This window comes from Fukomys damarensis, unplaced genomic scaffold, assembly GCF_012274545.1.
Source record: "Fukomys damarensis isolate Sample0158 unplaced genomic scaffold, DMR_v1.0_HiC HiC_scaffold_14, whole genome shotgun sequence".
NCBI lineage: Eukaryota > Metazoa > Chordata > Mammalia > Rodentia > Bathyergidae > Fukomys > Fukomys damarensis.
In genome coordinates this window covers 75,355,053-75,371,250 of record NW_022900926.1, presented here as the reverse complement: position 1 = coordinate 75,371,250, position 16,198 = coordinate 75,355,053, and the positions used below count along the sequence as shown (strand labels likewise).

The window sequence follows — 16,198 nt, the reverse complement described above, 5'->3', positions numbered from 1 at the left end:
ATATAAATGGCATGATTTTGGAGAGCAAAATTTCAGTTGTACAATACCTCAGCTCCACCCATCCACTTAGGTTCATCAGGAAACTCGGCACACAAAACATCTTCTGACTGATCAGTCCCTAAGACATGGTAGCAGAGCTTTTGGTGGAGATTGGTTGATGTTTCTGTACCTAAAGAAATTAAAAATGCATTCTGATATGCAGTTGGCAATTTTAAGAAATTCTACTCCACTCAAAATGTACAATGCTAGAAACACTTACAATATTAGTATTTGGCTGCAGAATACAAGGTTAATGGGCAGAAATCAATGGCTTTCCTATAGATCAGGTACAAGTAGAATTTGAAATTAAAAATACAATACCATTTCCATGAGCATCCCACAAAATAAAAGACTCAAGGTATAAATCTAACAAAATAGGTATAACATCTAAGTAAGGAAAACTATAAAATTCTTCTGGGAAAAAAAAAAGAAACAGGGAGTTAATTCGTGCTTTTAAATAGGGAGACTCAATATAGTCAAGATGTCAGTTGCTCTCAACTTGATTTGTAGAATGAATGCAAAATCCCAACCAAAATCCCAGTAAGTTATTTTAAGTTTATATGGAGAGCCAAAAGTTCCACAGTAGCCAAGAGATACTGAAGGTAAAGAAGAAAATACTACTTGACTTCAAGAATTACAATAAAGCTACAGTAATCACGACAGTGTGATATTGCCGAAGAATACACAAATAGGTGAGTGGAACAGAAATGAAAGCCCAGCAACAGCCCTGCATAAATTCAGTCAACTGATCTTTGATAAAGGAACAAAGAAAATATAAGAGAAAACAAAAGCTTTCAATAAACAGTGCTGTAACAATTGTACACACACACACAAACACAATATGGATCTAGACACAGGCTTCATATCTTTCACAAAAATTAACTCAAAATAGAACATGGACCTAAATGTAAAACTATAAAACTCTTAAAAGGTTAAGAGAAAATCTAGATATAACAACAAAGGCACAATCCATTAGATAAATAATTGATAAAACAGGCTTCATTAAAATTAAAAATGTATGCCTGGCAAAAGATCCTATGAGAATGACAAAAAAGTCAGAGACTAGGAAACATTTTTGCAAAACACCTGACAGAGTACAGTTATCCAAAATATACAAAGAACTGATAAGACAAGAAAACAACCTGATTAAATACTAGGTCAAGGATCTTAACAGATACCCTACACCAAAGAAAATATGTATATTGCAAATAAGCATACCAAGAGATGTTCCACATCAGGTATTATGCAAATTATAAGAACAGATGACTACATGAACTATAAAACCCATAGAGAACGACACAGGAGAAAGTCTCAATGTCCTTAGATTTGGCAATAACATTTTAGATATGTGGGTAATTACTACACACCTACTGGAAAAACCAAAATTCAGAAGACTATGTCAGATGCTAGTGAGGAAGTGGAACAAAAGGAACTCTCATTGTATACTGGTGAGAAAGCAAAATGGTAAAGCCACTTTAGAATATGGTTTTGGACATTTTTACACAAGTTAATACTCTCTTACATACATAATGTGCTCCTTAGTATTTACCCAAAGGAAGTGAAAATGTATGTCCACATAAAAATGTAACAATAAACTTTTTAAAGCAGCAACTTTATGCTTATTTGCCAAAACTTAAAAGCAACCAAAATGTCCTTCAGTAAGTGAATAGATAAAATGTGGTACATTTGGACCGTAGAATATTATTCAGCACTAAAAAAAAAAAAAGCCATGAAGACACGGAGGGAACTTGAATGTATTATTTATTACTAAGTGAAGAAAGTCAATCTGAAGAACCTATGTTCTATATAATGCCAACTATAGGACACGAGAAAAGAAAAAACTAAAAGAGACAATAAGAAAAAACAATCAGTGGTGGACAGCAGTTGGGGAAAGAAGAGATGAATAAGTAGAGCAGAGTACTTTCTAGGGCAGTGAAAAGACATGATACTACAGTGTTTGGATACAAGCCATTAAACCTTCGTCCAAACTCATGGCCATAACATGCACAGCACCAGGAGCAAAGCAGAATGTAAACGATGGCTTTGGGTGACAATATGTGTCAACACAGATTCATCAACTAAAATAAACATGCTACTCTGGTGGGGAATGTTGAGAACACACTATGTGGGAACAGAAGGTGCATGCAGCAATTACCTTTCTCTCGATTTTCCTGTGAACTAAAGTTTATTAAAGGAAATACCAGCTGGATATCATCCTAAAATCTTTGCTGTTTTGGGAGACTATTCTAACACTGAACTTTATCTTTTCATTATGAAAACGTATCAAGCTGTCAGGGCAATAAAAGGAAAAAAAAAAGAAGATAAAAATATAATGTAAAAATATTTTAGCTAGTCACAGATGTGTGATTTGAATCTCGCTCTGAAGGGCTGAGGAGGAAGGATTCCAAATTTGAGCCTCAACTGTAACTATCAGTGAGAAGGCCCTGGGTTCGATCTCTAGTACTGCAACAAAACAAAATCAAAAGCAAAACAAAACAACTTTATGGTACTTAGGAGATACTCGGTTTCCCAGAACACTGGTAAAAAGCATATCCCATTAGAGTCTGAGAGGCTGCTGAGATCCTCTTTTAAAAGGGGCAACAGAATTACAACTGGGAAGACAATGGTTTTCTGAAATCAGTCACCATTACTAATCATTTTTATTTCAGCCACCGAAAGCTAAGGATAATAACTTTCATGCTTTTCACAAGTTAACTTAGTAACATTGTTTAACAAAAATGGGCAATTTATTCTTTTTTTTTTTTTTCTGTCTCCCAGAACTTGGAAATAACAAACGTCTTCTAACATTTTTCTAGGGCACTCGGAATACACGCAGCTAATTCAGTGTGGAGTACAGATGCCATTCTTCAATCAACATCCTTGAATAAAAAGCCTACTCTTAGCGCCTCTTGTAGTTCCTTGGTGAGTTAAGATAAAGGTCTTTCTGTAGCCTAATCAAAAGGCAGCAGGATGAGGGATTTAGCTCAGTGGTTCGGTGAGTACAAGTGCAAGGTCCCAAGTTTGATCCCAGTATCAAAAAAAAAAAGGCAGCAAAGCTAAACACAGCCATAACAAATAAAAGGCATTACAGCCTCATTCCCAACTCAACCGAAGGAAAACAGAAAAGAAAGCAAGCATATCCAAGATGGCAAAGATACAAGTCACAGCAGAAAGCCCTAGAGCAGCCATGCTCAGGCAGTTCCCGAGCGTCTGCATCTGAGCGCCTCGGGTCTAACAGAGATCATAAAGACTATACGTCAGACCAGACCAAGTGAGTTACAGCAAACTGCTGCAAATCACCTGGAGATGTTAGGTGTAGCGTAAGTAGCACGATGATTGCTGACAGCTTGCACCAGTATGAGATGGTACCTGGCCCTACCTGTCTGGGGTGATTAAGGGTGAAGTGGGGGAAAAAAGAAGGGACCACAGGAACACAACAGGATCTTTGTGCAACTCGAGAAGTATCAATAAAGGTGTGTCCAGGAAGTAACAGAGAAAAGATAAATGCAAGCAAAGGGTGACGTGGAACTTCTAATCAGAGGAAGAGAAATGACTGCTACAGCAGGAGAGTCTTACAATTACTTAGCAACATCTAATAGGTTAGTTTTCTTTTTAAAAATCTTTCTCCTCCATGATCCCCTTGGGAGACAGACAGAAAGGAGAGGTGTGCCTATGAAGGACTGACTGCAATATTGGCCCCAATTTCTGAATGTTTTCCTACCCGCTGAGGAAGGGCTGGCCCTGTGACTTACTTTGGCCCACAAAATGCGGGGAAGGTGATGTGCTTGTTATGCCTTCCAGCTCTCCCTCTCGGGATCCTGGTGAGTCGCAGTGTGAACAGGCCTGGGCCAGGTACTACAGCTAGTAGAGGGTGAGAGGGCACACTAAGTGGAGTTCAGACAACCTAGTTGTTCCATGTGAGGATCAGGACTGTGAACGAGCAAAGCCAAGATCAGCAACTGACTCACCAACTGACTTAGCAGCAGGCCACAGACACAGCAGAATTTAGGAAAGCCCCAAAGAACTGCCTGGCTAACCCACAGACTCGCGTACAGAAGAAACCAATAGCTACTACTCTAAGCGACTAAGTTCTGGTGAGGTCTTTCCCTCTGAGGAAACCTGGCTCTAGACCACCAAACAACTTTTAGAGTTTAGTTTCATTTTCTGAGGCGGGAAGTCACACCTCCTTTGGTGCAAGAGTGCTTCACCGGGGTCCTCACGTACCATCACTCTTTCCATCCTGCTGGGGGTACGAGTTGTAAAACATTCCCTTCCCGTCATGGGTCCAGGCCATACAGCTGAACTTGACTCTTTCAAGTACATCAGGAAGCTCTTTGGCACCATCAACTTTCATGAACTTGATCGTCACCCAGTCTGAGCCACTGGCACTCAGACCATAGGCAAAATATGCACCATCTTCACTGAATGCATAACCTGTGGGGACAAGAGAACATGGTGACATGAGGCACAGCAGCTCCTGGCCTTCCCATGTCTTCTGCATTGCCTGACAAATCTCCTTGAAATATGAAACTGGCAGCGAGCAATGCTCGCTTAGCCCGGGTCTCATAGGCACTGCCCTCATGGCCTTGGACGGAGTTCCTAACGTCTCTAGGTCTTAGTTTCTTTACTGGAAAAGTGAAGCAGTGAATTATGCTTCCTTTTTGAAATTTTTATAACTCAGTTAAAAGCAGAGTGCATCTGAGACTTTCTACATATTTTATTTATACTCTAAAGGGAATAAGGAAAAAGAAAACTACTCTTACAGTAATAACTGGATTTTGACACATACCACATAATAGGATTAAATGGTAGCTATTAAGTAATTTCGGGGATAGACTCCTATTTGAAATCCCTCCTTCCAACCTAATTTTCAGGGTATTACTGGCACTCCAGGATTAATGTCCGCACCTCCTGACATCACAGCCCTAGGTAAATAAAGCCTGAAGGCCTGCAGTGAGGGTACATGGCATGCACATTCCAAAAGTGACTGAAATCCACAATGTCTACAGACGGTCATGCCATGTCCAATTCTTTAGGGCCCTGGCAGAAGGTTCTCATCACTATGGAATGTTTCTTGACAAATATTTACAAGTTTTATGTTTGCTTTATAATTATGAAGTATGTACAGCATTTGAAACCACTTCTACTATTAGAGACTCCAATCCCAGAGATATCCTCTTACACAGTTTTCTCAAGTTTACTAAGGACGAAACTGTAAGAAGTTCAAATATCAGAAGCTTTACATTATTTTATGGGAATTTGAATTAATAGGCAACAAGTTTAAAATTTCATAGAACCTACTTATTAATCCTATAACCTACTTATTAGTCCTGTACAGTACCCAGGCTGATATTTAGGTAAATGCAGAGTAAGAGTCTGAAGAGGAATGGAGGATAAAAAGATATTCCCATTTTACTGTGCATAGATGGCACTACAATGCTTGGATTTTTTTTTCTACATAATTAGAAAAACTTCAGGAAATTTTTAAATAAAACATTAAAATATGTTAGAAAAATCTGAGTTCAATCCCCCATACCCTCCTCCCTGCAAAATGTTAGAAAATGACATGCTAACAAGAGACTGAATTTTTTAACTTCCCTATAACACCACTCTCAAAAAACTTAGTGAGTGACTTTTTGAGGCCAGCACTCCTGTCTAATGTGCCTTCTCACCCTTGCAGGTAGCAAACATGAAGTCACTGGAATGTATCATCACAAGAGGTAAGACCCTGTTACAGTGAGATCCTTCTGGATAGCTTGCAAGGTAGGTCTTTGTGAAAAGGAAATGAATTCCTATCCAGGATGCATAACTACATCAGAGCCAGTTTATCAAATTCATTTAAAACTCCACATTCGTATTCATGGACAACTGTTTATCAAGGAGGTAGTTGGCATCTTACCTTCCATACCTATGTGATGAAGGATCATCTTTGTAAAGAGGAGAAAGCAGACCACTGAATGACTGAGTCATGGTTAGAAGTGCCTGTATACAGGTCTTTGTACAGACCTGATACAACAGGAGTCTCCTTATACCCAACCCACCAATCACAGAGGATGACAATTGTTCCAACTTCTCAATTTTAGAGAGCCAAAGCCATGCCTGTTCTTAAGAAGCAGAGGTACTACAGGGCCAATGGTGAGACAACTTCACTAGGAACATCTATAATGTTAATCAAGAGATTGTATGATATAAGTATATATGTATGCATGTATTGGTTTGGTTTGGAGCTTGCTTGCTTTCTTTCTTTCTTTCTTTCTTTCTTGCTATGTAGTTTGGGCTAGCCTTGAGCTCACTATGTAGCCCAGGCTGGCCTCAAACCACTGTGGTCCCCTTGCCTCAGTCTTCTGAGTACGAGGGCACCAACCATGCCCAGCTAAAAGATAATTTTTAAAGTGTGCTATTTTTAAACCATAGAACTGGAAAATAACCTACTTCCTACTAGAACTCTGCTTATAGCACAAACCTGGGGCTATCTTCTCTATGAACTATGGAGGAAATTATTTTAAGGGCAGTTATGTAAATGATAGACAACTGCAGGTAAAATCATTCCATTTTTAAGATGTATCTTCAGGGGACAAGATATCAAGTTGTTGAATTTCTATAACATTGTGGGGGTTTTTTGCTTATAATTCTAACATGCTGAAAATTAATTTGATTTTGAAACTCTGATGACTGTCCTCTGAGGAAACAGATCTGATAATATTCTTTCTTGGCTTATACTTATACTTAGAATATTGAACATTCTTTGTACAGCTTACATTTGTTTGTCTGTTTGGGTTTTTTGAGACAGGGTCTTGCTGTGTAGTTTGGGCTGGCCTTGAGCTCGCTACATATCCCAGGCTGGCCTCGAACTTCCAGTGATGCTCCTGCCTCACTCAGCCTCCCGAGTGCTGGGATTGCAGGTGTGCACCACCACGCCTGGCTGTACAGCTTGCACTTCTTGCAACAGAGGATTTAACTTTTCCAATTACAGATAGGTCTCAGGGATACTATAGGAAAAGATGATGATACTTCAAGATCCCCAAAGCTAAACCAGGTCCAGTGTGAAATTATTCTCCAGTTCTGCTTCATGCTATCGAAGTGAGAAAGAAAATGTGAAATTCATGTTCTAAATATATCGTGCAAAAGTTAGCTCCACTAATACTGTACGTGCATCTGTTCTGCAGTATGGTCTGAACTCCCTGTGGCATTTCAAAGTGCAGCAATTACACTAAGTTCAGAGCAACAAGGGCAGCCTCCGGACTCCCAAGAGCCTGGGCGGTGGGACTCACCTCGGAGGGCTACTGTGCCGTCATCAGACAGGACATTGGGGTCAAGGAACACTCTGGCCTCACCCTCTAAGGAATCTTGCACATATAATACTCGTTGGTTCTGTAAACCTGTATTGTAAAAATAAAAATACCTGCAGGAGAGAGATGCTCTTTATTTAGCTACAGCGTTTTCTATTTGTGGACTAAAACTAAACATGAAACAAAATCCCCAAAGCAGAAAGGTACAACAGAGATCAGGCGGTGACAGAGGCAGTAGTGCTACTGTGAAAGATCCCACTGGCTCCCTGTACCTAAAGCTTATTACCTGAATTGCTTTCTGTAGGTAAATAACTTACTATAATTCTGCACAGTAACTAAACAGAGACAAAGGTTGATTTGGTAAAATTACAACTGACACTCAAGCATTAACTATTTTTTTCAATGAAGAAGCAAGCAGATTTTCCTGAAATGAAATTCCCTTAGCTTCCCTAGCCAGGCTACTAAGGTACAAGGTCAGCGCACTTGTCCCACAAAAGGCAAGACAGCATGCATCTCAGAGTCTCTTGCTATAATACTCAACTCTGTCCTGTATTACAAAAGCAGCCGTGGCCAATACATAAACAAATGAGCATGACTGTGTTCCAATGAGACTTTATTCATTAAAAACAGGTGGCAGGCAGGGCTGGCACACAGACTCAACTGCTGAGATATGGGTAAGGGCAGAGCATGGTAAGTAAATCTGCGATGGTGGCTCTAAAGAGATTTAAAAAAGAACAAGAGAATATGTTCAAGTGCATGTTAAAGAGAGAGGAACAAAAGGGTTGAATTATAGATCTACTTCCTGGTCCATCTCATCATTTTTGGATTAAGAAATGAATACAATACAATGGTTTCAACCAGTAGAGCCAAAAACAATATTAGAGACAAACAATCTCCAATGCTGTTTATGAATCATCCTATCGTACCAACTGCTTGCCTTAAGACAACAATGATTTCTTACAATCTAGACTTCTTCATAGCATACATCTCTACTAAATTTCTTAACTATTAAGAATTTGGATAACAACACCCAATAAAACAAAGAATATTCTTCTCTCATGTAAAGGTACAAGATCCCAGTAATGAATGTAACTGTACTGTATACCTAGAATGTACCAATAAACTCAATTAAAAAAAAAAAGAATAGTCTCCTTTTTAAACACAGAAATGAATTCTTTTTATGATGACATAATTTTATAAACTGATAAATTATTTAGAACTTGTATTTTGCAATTTAAGAGAGCATTCAGCTAGAAAGTGAAAAGGAAATTAAATGAAAACAGTATCACATACCGGTCTCCTTTCTTGAAGTGGCAACTGTACTTGGGATAGTCATACAGTTCAGTCATTCTCTCTTTGTATAAACCTCTGATGGGACACTGCTCAAGAAACGGCACAGTAATCTTATTCTGGGCCTCCACAAAAGCCTGTGGGAAAAAATCAAAATGGGCAAAGCAAGTCAACACAAATTTTCCCATGTGGAATGCTAACCATCGATATGTATCAGCAAGCACTTATTTTTCCCTAAGGAACAACTAATCCTTACATGGTACTAACTTTCACAGAGCATGTATTAATTCATTTAAAACCCACATTGATGCTCTAGAGAAGGTTCTTTCACTAGGCCAGCTTTATAGATAACTGTGGATCCAAATGGATATAAAGTTGCTCAGTATCCTACAGCTGGGGAGTGGCAGAGCTGGCTTCTGACAAGCATACTACACTGCAGCCTGGGTTGTGGGCTGTTAAAAATCTACATTTACACAGTGCCAATGTTCCAGAGTTCTTATACAACAAGAGGCAATCTCAAACTGAGACAAAATTAGCGACACCTAGGTACAATTCCACTGATTTTATCTTTTTACTAAGATCTACCACATTAACTCCAGAGAATTAAAGTTAAAATTTCCAACTAAAATTCCTAACTAAAGAATATTAAAGAAAAAAAGATGAGTGGCATTAAGAACAACAAAAACAATGGGGCTGCAAGAGGTCAGGAGATCTTGGCAGGAAAAGGGCTGCTTTTACATGAGATTAGTTGTACCCAAGAACACCTTATATAGAACTAAGCAGTTAAAAAGTTTATAATACTGTAAAACTTGACCTCATAATAATTTAGGTTTGGGTGTTAGCAAGAGATAAAACAAGACTAACTGGATCAGCACTAAGTTCAACAGAAGGTTTCATCAGATGTCTACAAATGGGTAAATCATTAAGGGGGGAAACTTCAAGAAATAATTACGAATATAATATTGTGGATGGCAGACAAAGATGCACTATTAACAGAGTCCGCTTCAGGATGCGTAATAAAGCCCTCCAGGTCCATCCAATCTCAAAGAAGTCTTTGAAGTGGACAAATATGCTTTGGGTTTCCCCTCATAAACCACCAATCCAGCTCTGGCGAACCATGATTTTGCACAGAGAGAAACTGTTCCAAAACTCATTCACATTTACAATGCACTTGGCAGGAGAAAGAATGCATAGTATGAATATAGTGGTTAGCAACATTTCTGAAAGAGGACTAATTCAAGAAAAACAAAAGTGTGAAGGATCATACTTCTTATTTTGTTCAAACTGAAAATAAAGTTTCCACTGTCCACCATCTGGGATCAGCAAACTTCAAGCTGGCCTGCTTTCCTAAGACCCTCAAGCTAAGAACAGTTGTTATATTTTTACAGAGTTGGAAGGGTTGGGGGAGGCAACAGAAGTCTACTACATGGATTATAATACCTAAAATATTCACTGTATGGCCCTGTAGAGAAAAAGTATGCCGACTCCATTCTACCTCACAAAAAAGAACATGAAGGAAGAAACTGACTTTTGCTTTTAGTCAGAAAATTGGTGCACATCTGAGAAGCCACAGAATGACAGCAGTTTGGAGCTTGCAATATGTGTGTCCAACACTCTGGTTTTTCTTCAGATTGTATAAATCTTTGGCCTTTTACAAAACGTGTGTCCAAGAGCATGATCTCACTTTATGGGAAATGTTTATGACCTCACTTTTGCCATTCCTACTTTACAGATACGTAGATAGGGGCCGGGGATTTGGCTCAGTGGTGCGGCCACCTGCCACACAAGCGCACAGGCCTGAGTTCAATACCCAGTACAAGAACCAAAAGAAGACGGAAGCTTGTGCTGCTAAAGCCACCTGGTCACAGTCATGTAGTATGTTAGCAACATCACCAAGGCTGGAATCGCTTTATAGTACAGTCACAAAAGCAGTGACCAATACCAGATACGGAGAGAAAGCAGATCCACCCAAGGGTGAAGGGAGGGGCAACCAAGGTCTCCCACAGTTTTCTCCTACTTGGACTGCGCCAGCCTGGACAAAAAAGGGAGAAAGCAGATCCACCCAAGGGTGAAGGGAGGGGCAACCAGGGAGGGGCAACCAAGGTCTCCCACAGTTTTCTCCTACTTGGACTGCGCCAGCCTGGACAAAACAAGAACATCAGGGAGCTGGAGCGCTTACATGCTTTAACAAGAACTTTAGCATGTATTAGCACCGACCTTGGTGTTGTGGGGGGATAGGTGATGAGGCCAAGGCAAAATCCCTACCGTAAAGGAGCTCACATTTTACTGAAGGGAGATGAAAACAAGCGAGAGGGTTGGAGAGAGAGGCAAGTTCTGAGGGCTACAGGCAGGGTAATGAGCAGAGCAGTGCTCCTACCCAAAATATCACCTAAGGGCTGGGGCTGGCTCCTGAGCACTTGGCTATCAGCCAGCTCATAATGAGACAAGTGCTGAACCAAGAGTTAATGTTGAGAACCTTCATGGCAATTTGACACTGCCACGCCATCTTCGTTATAGTTTACCACAGAAACTATCTACGACAGTTTAGACACTTACAAATCAATCATTGGTCACAGATTTTGTGGACCACTGAAGCAGGTGGATAGAGAAGCCCTCTCAGGAAGGCTGAAATTGAGGTCTGATTACTGAGAGGGGGGACCACGCAGAGTGGGGGAGAAGCTTCACGTAAAGGGACAGCAGGAGCAGGGAGGCTGGCAGGGGACAAAGTTGGCAAGTACAAATTAGAGGAAGAAAGTCAGTGAAGCTGGGAATGAGCAAGAGGGGCAATCCTGGCTGAGACTGGAGGGCCTGGTACCTGGTGGGCAGATATGAAGTTTTAATCTTTCACTGAAGTGCAATAAGCCAAACCAGGGAAGGAGAAAATTTGATCATCTGGCTTATTCTCTCAAAAGACTGTCCTGCTTTGAGCAGAGAACAGACGAGCGGGGGAAAAGCAGAAACAGGAAGGCCAGTTATGAGGGTAGAGAGAAGGCCCCAGTGAGAAGCTAGGCCAAGAGGAATGGCTGGTCTCTGAAAGGTACATAAACAATCACCGTCACAGGAGTGAAAACAAAAACAAGCACAGTGCATGTCAGTCTGGAGTTTTAATGGCTATTTAAAGAGTCTCCACAGTGAGACCCCAGCAAGCTGAGCGTCTCTGTTGGTCCTTCCCCTTCTATTGGGCACCTGCTGAGGAAGGAATCCTAAAGCCCATTTGAATTTGTGGTAGGCCTGATGGACTCCAAAGGTCACAGGAAGCGCAAGGAATTGCTCAGTTCATTTTCTTTGAAGGAAGAATTTTATTCTTCCAACAATTTCTCTATTTTTCACTGTTTTTTACATGCCTCATGGTTGTGATTATACTATGAACAGAATCCATTCTGACCTACAGCTGACACGTTGGCTTTTCTAATTAAAATAAATAAAACTGTGACACCAGGCATAATAATGCTATTAGATAATTTTAAGATCAGTACATCCCACCCATGTTAGTCAAGTATTTTAGACAGAGCAATATTTAAAGACTACACTCTTCCAGATCAAATATTTAAATGTAAAACCAAACACGTTCAAATTCCTGCACGTCTGAAGTTCTTTCGTTACACATATCTTCACAACTTGGCTAAGTCCTTTTCATGAGAGTAGCAGCAAATGTTCTATGAATAGGCTTTCCGAAATTTCAGGTTCCATAGAGGGTCTAATGTTTCTGACATTTTTAACCAGAAAAACATACATGAATGACAGTTCTGGCTACTTGGTCTAAAAACTAGAACAAATTTTAGGGAAAGAAAGATAAAGGATAAAGGATAAAGGCAGGAGGACCCAGAAGAATTACATGGTGACACCAAGCAGTGAGGAGAATTTAAATGCCTTGTGCCTCAAGAGTTTTAGTATCCAGTCACAAGCCAGGATCTATTCAAGTAGCACACACGTGAATGAGTATTAATGATACATGCAATTGACCCTCTGAGGGTCATCAACAATTTGGATTTTATGTCTACAAATTAATCCAAACACATTCCCCCAGCAGAGTGGCCACTCAAAACTAAACAATTTTATTTATATCTCATTTGCCTTGACAACCACAAAGCTTAAACACAAAGTTTCAGTTACACAAGACAAATTCTAGAGATCTACTCTACAACACTGTGCCTATAGTTAATACTTTACTGAGCACAATTTAAAAAGTTTGTAACAAGGGTAGAATTCATGTTGTGTTCTTAACACAACTGGAAAAAGAAAAAAAAAAAAAAAAGCAAAGCTACCTGGCAAAGAGTGGCTGAGTCTGGGACCTGAAGATCCCTCTACCTTTCCTGTCTCTGGAGAAAATGCTGTCAAATTGTCCTCACATGCACTGTGTTACAATACACAAAATACTCAAGTCTGAGATCGGCAGGCACAGAAAGTCTAATACCTCATGATGTCCCTTACATGTGGCATCTGAGAGTCAAAACCACAGAAACAAAGCATGTAAGGGTGGTTAAAGGAGCATAGGGCTGTGGAGTTACTTGGGAGATTCTGGCCAAAGGACACAAAATTTCAGACTGCAGGTGTAAGTTCAAGATTATCTACTGTACCTCATGATGGCTACAGTTAATAACAGAAGACCATATGCTTGAAAGTGGCTTAGAGTAGATTTTAAATGTTTTCACCACAAAAATGGTAAATATATGAGGTGATGCACATGTTACATATCTTGACATAGCCATTCTACAGTGTACACAGACATCAAAACCTCATGTCGCACACTTTGAACATAAAAAACTTTACTGGTCAATTAAAAATATGCATGCTTATGGAAAACAGATGCGAGATCACTTTTGATCGCTCTATATCTGAATATACACATTCTAACTACCTTTTTAAATGGAACTATAAATAAAAATAAAGTTCCTTAAAAAAATTCTCAAGTCTTTTTGCAATTCTCACATAAACTAACAAAAAAATGTGATGGCTGAATCATTAGCTAAACATTTACACAAGACGCCATGATATAGCACAACGAATGATGAAGTCAGTAGAAAGATAAAGATGAATGGCACCAGGGAACAAATGAAGAGGAAACGGCTTCTAGGAGAGAGAGGACGGGATAGGTAGCTCAGCACGCAGGCTGTCAACACCACCGCTTTCTTCCTCTGGCCATAAAGAAATGCACCATCAGTGTCGGAGGCACTGCGGCGAAAGAAAGTATGTTTAATAAAGTCAGTTTTTATTGAGATTACAAAAAGACCACTTGGAGCTAGCTGCAGGTGGGAGACTTTCTCCAGAGAGTCCTTTCTCCACCCCTCTTTCTACATATGAACAAAAACGATGGATGGTGCTGTCCACACCGCACAGACTTTGAGGAGTCTCTGCTATAACACACAGCCTGTGCCTGGCAGTGCAAAATGGAACTGTAAAGGTTAAGATTTTTTAAAGTTTCAAAAGTTAGATTTTAAGAAGCTAAGATTGTTTTCCTTTTAGAAATAAGCAACTTCTCCAAACTTCCCCTTGCTGAGCACCGACCCCTGCTTGCCCAAAAGAAGTAACAGAATATGTCAATACTCCAGGAGGCTGGAGCCCAGTTTCCTTTCCACAAGAAAGAGAAGAATGAGCTGGAGCTCGCAGGATGCGACACAGCAAGTGTGGAGAATCAATATTCCCTCTGTGCTCCCTACTCCTCCTTACTATAAAGACATTTTCCCATCTGTACGTGAGGAAATGGTGATCTTGGGCAAACGGGACCCCCCGGCTCCTCAGAGCTAGCTTTAAATAAATCCTTTTTCCTTTCTACTAACATGGATCACCTCTCTTGATTTGGTCAGCAGTGCACAAAGGAACCTGAGTGTGTGAACCTAAGTGGCCAGTAGCAAGCCCTCCATATCCACAATAAGAGTCAACCAACCATGGATCAAAAATTTGAAAAAAACTGGATCTTTACTGAACAGGTACAAACTTTTGTTTCCCCAAATTACTCCCCAAAGAATACAGTGTGACAACTATTACCATAGCACTGTGGTAGGTTTTTATAAGTAATCTAGAGCTGATTGAGAAGGAAACATGTAGTAATTATATGCAAATACTACAAAGTTTTATTTAAGAGACTTGAAAACCATCAGGTTTTGGTATCTGCGAGGGGGTCCCAGAGTCAATCCCCTGAGGTATTCAGAACCATATAACATGCACAGGACCTGGTTAAAGCAACTATGGGGGGCTTCTGGAAAAAGTGGTTGATGCCCAGCAAGAGACCCCAACCCCAGCCTATGTGAAGGGCTAAGAGGGATGAGGGGGCAGGGCACTTGGATCCCTTCTCGCTTTAGCAGAAATCACAAGCAACTCTCCAAGGGCAGGGAAAACTCCATTAAAAAAAAAAAGAAGCCAAAAAATGGCAGAGCTTCCAGCACAGGCTGAGGGAAACGGGTCCTGGACAATCAGTCACACAGAAGGCTGCAAACAGCTCATGCCAGAGACAGAATGAGTGTAGCTGCTGCCCAGAACGCACATCTAGAAACTGAGAATACAGACTGCTGGAACAATGTACTTCCCAAGGTAGACGAGGACTCCTAGCAGAGGAAAGTGTCCTTTGTGTTCCAGTATTCATGGAACATTAACAAAAATCAGCAGTACCTCAGACAGCAAAGAAAACTTAAACCCCAGTTTAAATCGGGCCAGACAGCTGTGACCACAGTACCATTAACCTAAACGAAGTGAGGTGCCTTTCTCTTCACAGCCTCAAAACCTAAAGTACTTATTCTCCACAGGAGAAAAACCTAACTCAATCAGCAAGGGCGCTGAGTCCTTGGGGTTTGTCTTTTGTCAGTAAGACATCTACTCTCAGGTAAGGAGGGCTCATCACAGCTTCCAGCTATACATGCTCAACAGGACAAGGGGGGCCTTCTGGAAGCTCAGTCAGTCTCTTTCCACCTTCTCTGCCTGTCTCTGATGGGTACATTAACTTTTTCCCTCACTGGGGCTGCCTATTGTCAATTAGGGGAGAGGAAACAAAAACTCTCATTTTGACCTTACAGTCAAGCTTTCTTCTCAATACTAGTCATTGCCAGGAAGCCCATTCAAAGATAATTAAACTTTAACATGTTCACAACAGAGCTGTACATGCCTGACTGTCCCATGCCACCCCAAGGGATAATCACATGTGTACCATTGGTGGTTCAAGCTGGTGGGAAGGTGTTAATCTCTGCTTCTTTGGCAAATATTCCACTGACCAGAAACCCGGCGAGGAAAGAATAATTTGTATCTCAAATCCAAAATTAACCAGTTACTAAGAAATTAAATATATGCTTTCTTGAATAATTTGTGCATTGATGAGGGACTCCAAAGTGCAATAAGAATGCTTGGAAAATAAGAAAAATATGAGCATCACATGTTAAAATTCACAGAATGTGACAAGAAATGTGTTTCCTTCTGGTATCTTTGGGAAGCCCCACACATACAGTAGGAGAGGGACATGTGACCTCTTCTGGGCAATCACTCCAACCCTGTCCCAGACCCAGGGCCAGCAGGGCATCCATGCGGAGGAGGCCACAACTTTCTACAGGTTTATTAGCATGGTCTGTCCCAGTGCTGCAGTATTTAGTTGAGAA

The 16,198-nt window shown here is 40.4% G+C and overlaps 1 protein-coding gene across 1 annotated transcript in view; it reads right to left on the bottom strand.

Annotated features, from left to right (window-relative positions):
- Prep (prolyl endopeptidase) overlaps window positions 1-16,198 on the bottom strand; it is a 131,164-nt gene that overhangs the window by 98,515 nt on the left and 16,451 nt on the right. Inside the window, exons 3-6 of the mRNA XM_010607198.3 lie at window positions 8,622-8,755; window positions 7,311-7,441; window positions 4,264-4,473; window positions 48-169 (exon numbers count right to left, since the gene is read on the bottom strand). Coding sequence (XP_010605500.1) covers window positions 48-169; window positions 4,264-4,473; window positions 7,311-7,441; window positions 8,622-8,755 — 597 coding nt within the window. The remainder of the gene's footprint in view (window positions 1-47; window positions 170-4,263; window positions 4,474-7,310; window positions 7,442-8,621; window positions 8,756-16,198) is intronic.